The sequence below is a fragment of the Monopterus albus genome, unplaced genomic scaffold, assembly GCF_001952655.1.
Source record: "Monopterus albus unplaced genomic scaffold, M_albus_1.0 scaffold48.1, whole genome shotgun sequence".
NCBI lineage: Eukaryota > Metazoa > Chordata > Actinopteri > Synbranchiformes > Synbranchidae > Monopterus > Monopterus albus.
This window is the reverse complement of record NW_018127928.1, coordinates 895,000-904,135: the sequence shown is the minus strand read 5'-3', so window position 1 is coordinate 904,135 and position 9,136 is coordinate 895,000. Positions and strand designations below refer to the sequence as shown.

The window sequence follows — 9,136 nt, the reverse complement described above, 5'->3', positions numbered from 1 at the left end:
TGTTCACCAATATCAAGCTCAAAGTTATATCATTTTGTAGGTGCATAATTTCATCCATCTGTGAGGGAAGGATACAAGAGTGACAAGCTCTGATGATGTCTTTGTTGAGCTGAGAGGAAACAAACTGGACCCAGTGAAATTTCCCAGCTCATTACATAGACTGATGAGCAGTAAGGATAATTCCAGTTTCTGGCAACTTTTTAATGTTTTCCTAGCTTTAGTAGTTTTATCACTGTACTCACGTAACTGCTGATGTCTGGGAACGTGGTAGCATCACTACAACAAACATGTTTTACATGTTTTATCGACTGTGGACAAAACATGTAAACAAGACAGTTATAACGGTTATTTTTTAAGTTGCAGTTGGTAATTATTATCTGTTGTGTGGTAAAAAGAACTGGTTCCAGCTTCTCCAGTATGAAGATTTACGCTGTAGTAAACTGAATTTCTTTGGGTGTGAGCAAATTACGTTGATTTTCAGAGTTTTCTGATGTTCTCTGCTGAAGGGGAGTTCAGCAGACATGATGCTTTAGTCATGATTATGAGAGTTTCAAAGCAGTGACATTAGCCAGTAGTTAAATAACAGTGATGTGCATCTCTTCATCCTAGATGGAAAGCCATGGGCTGCCTCTGAGGCAGGACTACATACAGTATTTGAAAGCGTAAATTCTTATTATAAGAATTTTTCTTGGATGGGATTTATTGCTGCAAAACCTCAGACCTAACCAGGGGTAGCAGGTATGCAGCCCTCTGAAGCGGCCTTGAGCAAGCATCTACCAGCTCCTAGGTGTCCCATTGTTTTTGGCAGACCTGTCCAAAATATTATTGTTGTTGACCCTAGGAAAGGAGCCATTGCTGTAGCTAACCTTAACCTTTGAACCCTTAGTGGAGGGATAAAGGAAGCATAATGATGTACTGAATATTTATCATATGATTTATACTGATAATGCCATTACATGCACATGGATTACCCATTACTAACATTCATAAAATGCACTGGCACTACAGTTTTCTTCCTCATCAAGCTGAGAAACGGTGTTAATGAAATATGAGACTAAACCATTAGTAAACCCGGTCTGATTGTCTTCACAAATGTGTAATCGGAGCTGTACCTAAGCAGAGAAAAATAAGGATGACTGTGGACTTTTTTTGGCATAAATCCAGAGCTAATATGACACAACACTCCTTCTCTGCTAGATGATCCCTTGAAAAATTTTTATTTCTCCCAGTACTCTTTTACAACTTCATTTCAGCGGCAACTATTAACCTAAATCATACTGTGGCTTTTTCACTGTACACCACAACAGTTTAATAGGCTATGTAAATAATAGGGTTGGTGATTAAGTCAAGTAATGCTTCAGAAAACGATGGTTTAGCCTCTGGCTGTAATTACCAGCTGGAAGAATTATCTTGAAACCAAAAACAGAAAAGACAGCCTTCCCGGTAAACCCCCAGTGTGCAGGAAAATGGTGCAGATGAGCTCAACTTTAAGGAAGAAATCTACATTTAACACAGGAAAAACAAAAATACAAGATTTGGAGTAAAATGCTTTGAATAAACTGTTAACTGTCTCTTCGTGACTCTCGGTGGCCCCATTACATTGCATTGAAGCGTCCTTGCTACTGGTGTGCAGGGCTCCCCAGTGCTCGCCTGAGCAGACGGTGTGTGATGATAATATGCCCCTGGGGGGATCAGGGGGTGCTCCCTAATTGATTGTCATGAAAGACACTAATTGAATCAAGAAGTGCATGTAGTCTGGTGCCTGGTGACTCAGTTAAAGCAACTGCATGGAGACTTGTATAGGAAGCTGCTATATCAATGGCTACTAAAGCAGAACTATAATATACACCTTAACTGGTTGCTATCAGAAGCCAAAAAGATGCAAACAAAACTGGGATATATAGTGAGAAGTCATCACTATGCTAAAGGCTTCTCTGCCATTTGTTTAGCCTGGTTTGATTTCTTGTCTTTAAGCAATTCAGAGTAGGTGAGGATGTTTCCTAATGCACATTCCTTTTTCTTGTTTGCACCTTCTTTTTCTTTCCTTTTTGTTTTCTCAGCCTTATATTGTTCACTTGTCCGTTTGTTGCTTTACAGAAGGACATGCACACACACACTGAGAGCCACTGTACCTGAACCAAAATCCCTGTGTATCCAACACACCCGGCCAATAAAGCCGATTCTGATTCTGATTAATGTTAAATTGTGTGTGTTAGGTCTTTGCTGGTGCAAAAGCTGTGGCGAGCAGGGCTGTAGCTACCAATAAACCAGGAAGCTGAGGAGGCGTTCTATGTATTTTTTCCAGGTATGTGCATGTTTGAGTAAACTGGGGTGAAGTTTACACTCAACCTACACATTGTGGGTTTTTTGGAACAACAAAAATGCATAAATCAATAAATAATTATCAACTGGAATGTGTGGAACAGCATTGCAGAAAATATAATTAAACACTTATCTAAGTAAATAAAACATGAAGCTTCTGACTATTAGAAAATATTAGGGTGGCACTTGGACTCATGACATCAATATTGCTAAAACCCTGGGTGCGGCCCAGGTTTCTGGTGGTAAGGCTGGAATAAATGCACATTTTAGTCATCTAAATATCCACACTCACATAATATACACTAAATTAGAGACCGGTTATTGCATGATAAGTTAAATGATCAGTGGTTGTATACACTCTGTTCTGAGATAGTGTTTTTATAGTACACATTTTTCTCAGTTGTTGCTTTCTGCAGTGCTAAAGAACAGCTAGTTAACAAAATACACATGAACTGGAGGTATGTTGTTAAGATGCAGGGAGCAGTATGGTTGTAGGATGTTTATAGTTTTTTTTTTTAAATCAGGCATGAACTGTGTCTTAGATTAGCTTTTACTTCCATGCATTCTACTTTTACTCTTGTGCCTTGTTTTTTGTGCAATTTTGTTAAACACTTAATGAGTAAGCCTTCAATATTCTGCAGTGATTTAGCTTTTAAAATGCTTGAAATAGACAACTCTGAACAAATGTTTTTAAATATTATCAGTGGCTGATAAAGGGAGAAAGAAGAGAACGAGGCAAACTTCTCAGACAGCAGCACAGTGATGGAGAGAGGCAGAGCAGTGAGGCTCCCTCAGCACCAATAGGTTGCTTTTGGAAAGAGAAGGGGGAGAGCCGGGTAGGAGGGGGCCCCTTGGATTAAGAGGCTGAAAAATGGTTAAAACGTGTCAACGTGTAATTGCACGATAAGGCTCCCTCGTGAGGAATCCGTTGGCCCCGTTGCTATTTTCTGTGGCGTCCCAGCTAATCTCCTCATGCCACATTCGGTCTTGTGCAATCGGTCCCCTGTAATCTCCCATGACAGAACCGGGTCCAACGACGGAGGTGAGGGTTTTTATAGGAGGAGAGGGAGGGAAGTATGCGGAGGCGTGATAAACTGACGCTGATTAGCCATGTTTAGGACACCGGGAGCATGTGGGATGGGGGGTTTGAGGGGGGCACAGGGTTATGGAGTGGGAAGTGCCAGAGCTATGGAGTCCAAGCATGTGCCAAGCAAAACAGGAGGAGGGGTTGGAAACCTGCAGACACAAGGCTGCGGCCTCAGTGATGGCCCAGGGTGTTCAGGGCTGTGTGGACCAGGCCGAGCCGGAGTTCTGACCGACTAGTCCGGTTCCCACTGATTAGTACTCCTCTTACCTGAGCTTCAGTGAGGCCATCATCAAATCGCATCTGGACCTGATGATACATCCAGTTATTGGATTCATTAGACTTTTCAGATACTAACATCCTGTAAATGATTCACTTACTTTCTTCCCAGAGACTCTGTGGGTTTGATATTTGGGGAGAAATCTCTCGTCGTACCTCGAGGTTTAGTCAATTAACGCTCCTCACTGTAGTTGTACAGTTTGTGCTTTTGGATGTGGATCTTCCAGTTGCGTGTCGTCATACTGACGATGATAAGAAGGTCTTAATCAGCTTTATCACAATTTCCAACAATAATATTCTCCAGAAACAAAGTTTGTAATGAGTGATAAGTAAATGTTTTTCTTTGTTCATTCTGTGTAAATGTCTTCATCTTTAAAAGGCCCTTCTCTCCCTCAGGGAAATTAAATTTGTAAATACTCCAGAAAGACCCTAAAAATGTTGAGAGACAGGGCAGTTAACATCTCTGGCTAGTTCTGTTGGACACACACTTTAGTGTCACACCAAATTAATCCGATCTTCATTAGTGAAAAATCTAAATTCCCTTTGCTGAGCTGTGGACCTGACTCTGGAGAGATATTAATGCCATACAAAATGATCTAAAATGATGAGAAAAGAATTCACATTTATTAATTCTCAGTCATGCAGTAATAAAATACAGCCACAAATAAAAAGGTTTTTACTGTAAATAGGTCTTTTTTCCCCACTGCAAGTCATGAAGAGCAGATTGTTTCAAATGACCTTTTCCTTATATTTGTACAGGTTTGTTGGATTAGGAAATATTCCGCAGTAGACTGCGTCAGGTTTAACACTTGAAACAGCTTGATTTTTATCTGATTTCCATCCATGTTGCCCTCTTGTTTTTAAGTCCAGACCCAAGTGGGACTTAGTCTGATAAAACCAGGGGTGTTGTTTGCTGTTCTTTTTGTTCGGGGTGACCCCCCAGGCTGCCCCAGCTTACACCAGGACTAATCCCCATTCTCCTCCAACACAAAAACCTCCTCCTCCTCCTCCTCCTCCTCCCCCCTTTGGCTCATTCATTCCTCCCTCCCCACCCCGGGGCCTCAACTGATTCAGCCATCAAATTTAAAGAAGGAAATAATTTAACAACAGTACAATTACACACCCACACACAGGCGTTTGATGCTGGGTGCCAGGAACGGAGGAAGATTTGAGGAGCTGTGTTGAAGTAGAGGGACCCAGGTGGAGGCAGAGTTGAAGTGGGCCCAATCGAGGCCACTGGAAGATTTAGCAGCTCATTCACCACCGGATACTCTTGTTGGTGAGATGTAGGTTACTGAGGCCATGACACTGGAGACAGGTCTATCAGAGTGTGAAGGCTGGAAATTGAATTTTACAAGGTGCATGATCAAGTTAGGCAAAATAAACATGCAGATGATTAATAATTGTGCCAGAGTTTGTGGAAAAACGTGTAATCAGAAAGGCCTGGTCTTCCTGAGGAGCAGTGCAGGTTCCAGTGAGGGAAAGGATTAAGCTTTAGAAAAACATCCTATGCATTTTCACAACTTATAAGAAACAAAGAGGAAATAAGAGAGCAACATAAATCATGTGAAATTAGTTTTGTATTTTAAATAGATGTTCTGGCATAAATATGTCGATAATATGCTTAGAGTAATGAGTTATTGAGAGCGTGGCCTATTTCAAAGGGAAAGATGCTCAAGCAACAAGTGTTTACTGCAAGTTACAGGATGTCAGAGATGCTCTGTGCAAACGTGATAATCCACTTAGAGAGGCCAGAACATCCCAGCAGGAAAACTAAAATGTTGAATAAAGACAAAAACGTAATTTTAGGAGAAACAATAGGCCTATTTATTTTTGCCATTAAAAGATCCTGTTCTCAAATACATCCCATTATCATAATGACACATTATAATGTCTGACATGAATTCGTAATGATGACATTTCTGAAAGTAGACATTTGTAATGTCTCGGAAAAATCGATCGAAATGAAGAGCAAATTATGATTGTCTCCATATTTTCAATTACAAGAGCCGACTGATAAATAACATCCCCTGTCCGTGTGGACACGGGACTTCCTTTAATGTGCACGTTGTCATTTTGTTCTTATTAGAAATGTTCACTACTTTGACTTGTATACCGAGACCCCATTAAACCCGCACTGATCCAGTGGGCTTGCCAGCATTTTATCAAATATATTTCAGCAACGGAGTAAATGTAAATAAACATCAGATACAGAGGTTTTCTCATGAGCCTGCTTACATCTGCAAAAAACAAATACCCAGGAGTAAATCTAATACTTTCTCCAAGTTAACGTTCTTGGAAAATTTAATTAACTCAGCCAAAATTGTTTCGTCTTCGACCAGGAAACGGGGCTTGGTATTTTGTAAATTATGTACATTTGCATAAAAGCGTTTTCACTAGGCCTATTTATTCACAATGTACAAGATTTTACAACAACAAAAACAAATGCAAATTACACCGACTGACTCACATGTTTACAAGCATCAAAACTGGAAAGAAATTTAAATCGTGGCCTAGAAACTTTTAAAACCATCTCCCACAACCCTTCCGTTTGTTACACGGGTTTTCAGGAGCTGGAGCCTTGGTGCACAGAAACGTCGGGGGAAACCTTGAACACGCACCAGGCTTCACGGAGGATCGTTTAAATCGTGTCAAAGCTTGGCATGCTCTGTTCCACTGAGCAAAAGCAAATCAGATGCGCTTTCCTTTAGCTCGGACAGACAAAAATCCAGCACTGAAACAAAATAAAAATAACAATAAAAAAAAAGTGTGAGCAAAACGATTGCTTTTTATGGCTATAACCGCCTATAATTTACAATTCATCAGCAGCCTGCGCCCACATCTTTAAATATTTGGTCGTGGTTTTAGTGCTTATAGTAGGTACATTAGAGATTTAAATGTGAGTCAGAGGGACCGTCCCGTTTACCGGAGTGGAGCCGCTGCTCTGGTAGTGCTGCGGGTGGAGCACATGCAGTCTGCTCTGAACGGAGGAGTCCCCCGCCGCCTCGCCGGTCGGCAGATACATGCTGATCATGTCCCGCAGGTCCCCCGCAGGGCACGGCGGCGGTGCGCGCGTGGTGGAAACCGGCGGGCTCACACTAGGCTCAGATTTCACAAGGGAGCCCAGAGTCCCTCCGATCGCTCCGGACACGGGGGAGACACCGGAGCTTTGGTGCTGGTGAGTGTAGCCGGTGATCCCGCCGTATCCGGGCGGTGAGGCGCTCATGTAGCTCTGAGAGTTTGAGATGGGGCTGTAAGATAAGGCGCTCATGTCGTACCTGTGCACGGGCTGCGGGTTGTGCGGGTGGTGGTGAGGGTGATGGTGGGGATGCGGGTGGTGCGGGTGAGCCCCTGCGCCCGGGTGTTGGGTGTATGCCAGCTGCGCCTCCTGCATCATCGCGTGAGCTGCCGCCGCTGCAGCCGCCACCTGGCCCGAATATGTACCGTTTGCCCAGCCGTTTACATGCGTGGCGTAGCCCGCATTTGCCCCTGCGTGGCCTCCTCCGGGGCTCTCCAGCCGCTGTCCGCTGCCCATCCCTACACCCCCAGAGGAGCCGAGGAGCCCGCCGGCCAGCGAGTACTTGTCCTTCTTCAGCAGAGTCTTGGTCTTCCTCCGCGGCCGGTACTTGTAGTCCGGGTGTTCCTTCATGTGCATGGCCCGGAGCCGCTTCGCCTCGTCAATGAACGGTCTCTTCTCCGCCTCGGTCATCACCTTCCACTCCGCGCCCAGCCGCTTGCTTATCTCCGAGTTGTGCATCTTGGGGTTCTCCTGTGCCATTTTCCTCCGCTGGCCCCGGGACCAGACCATGAAGGCGTTCATGGGTCTCTTGATTCTGTCCTGGGGGACTTTGCCTCCTCCTCCCGCGTGTGCCCCCGGGTTGGATGGGTTGGTCTGGGGCACCATGGGGGAATGTAAGTCCGTTTCCATCATGATGCTGTACATTCACCTCGTCTTGGTAGGTCAAACACAGAGAAGCATTCAGGCTGGCCCGCCGCAGCTAAACAGAGCGAGGGGATGACCGGGTGCTGTCTCACGGTGAAATCCGCTCACAGGTGAACTTGCTCCGCACTTGCCCTTTTCGCCTTTCCCCTGTCATCCGGGAGAATCCGGTTGTTGGAGCTTTACTTTGGTCTAAACTGTACTGGGAAAAGTTACTGGAGCGTGCTCGGGCCGCGCGCTCTGACAGCTGCTAAATGAGCGCGAGACGGCCAATGGAGAGGCTCGAGCGCAGACGTGATTTGCATGCAGGGGCTCGAGGTTCTGGTGACGTCGGAGCGCGAGACCTAAAAATGACTCCCTCTCTCATGTGCTTTGTGTGTGTGTAGCTGGAAAACGCGCAGCATGTAAACAGCTGAATTCCCAGAGTTTTGCGCATGTCACGCGTGCTGCTCTCTGATATTTTCATATTTAATGTCAGTAGGAAAAAATCTATATTGCACAAAAAGAGGGAGAGAAAGAAAAAACGTGTCCCGTACAGCAACAGAAAACAGGTAGTCTATGCTTAAAAAAGGAAGTTTGAATAAAAATGAAAATGAAGTGAAATCTGAATGATTCCTCATATTCCTCGCATAACCTTAACTATCGTGGTCACATCACAACAACAGCATTTTAATTTTAAAATAGATTGTTGTCAATATTCATGGTAAATCAGGAACTCATTTACAGGGGTCCTATCACCACATTAAGACGGTATAGTTGTGTTATGATTTCTAGCTTGAATTATTTATTACTTTTACAGATTGAGAGCTAACCGCGGATCTAAAAAGAATGTATTTTTTATATTTGCCTCCGTTTTTGTCAAACTGAGGCTGGAGCCACAGGTGCGTTTCTGTTGTGCCCGTTGCTAGGAAACAGGTGACTGACGCCCAGAGCACGTGCCATTCAGAGCACCCTTTTGTTTCACCAGCGCCGTGTGGTGAGCACCAGAGACAGCATGAGAGATTTAACCCCCACACACCAACTACGCCAGTGTTATAGTAAATGTTCTAAATAGAATAAATAATAAAGCAGTGGAGGATAACACTGTGGCTGTAGACCTGCCGCAGGCCCGCAACACTCACACGCTTCAAGGATCAGGAACAATCCTGCAGAGCAAATTCCCTGAAAGATATTATTTTATTTCAGTTTGTTATCCTGTTTTCAAACAAACACGACCTGGTCTAATGTTACATTTAACTCATTTTATCTGGCCTATTATAAAATAATTAAAAACACAAGCTATTACTACTAAATAAAGTATATTTAACTAGGGCTCTGATGTAGTTATTTTCATTATCAGTAAATCTTCTGATTATTTTGTTGATTAATAATTTATGAATAATGAAAAATGCTCAGTTAAATAACTTATTTTTTTCTACTAACCACCCAAAACATGAAGATGTTCATTTTGCTGTCATACAAGAAAAACAACAATTTACATAAACATTTTTGCGTCTGAAAATGCTTTGGAT

The 9,136-nt window shown here is 43.3% G+C and overlaps 1 protein-coding gene across 1 annotated transcript; it reads right to left on the bottom strand.

Moving 5' to 3' along the window:
* Positions 1-5,458: 5,458 nt before the first annotated feature.
* LOC109960564 (transcription factor Sox-1a) lies at positions 5,459-7,999 on the bottom strand. The gene has a single exon (XM_020600750.1). The coding sequence runs from the start codon at positions 7,626-7,628 to the stop codon at positions 6,579-6,581; it is 1,050 nt and encodes a 349-aa protein (XP_020456406.1). The 5' UTR covers positions 7,629-7,999; the 3' UTR covers positions 5,459-6,578.
* Positions 8,000-9,136: the final 1,137 nt, after the last annotated feature.

Excerpts from the sequence above, each read along its gene's own strand:
- LOC109960564 (XM_020600750.1), bottom strand. The coding sequence starts at position 7,628 with ATGTACAGCATCATGATGGAAACGGACTTACATTCCCCCATGGTGCCC.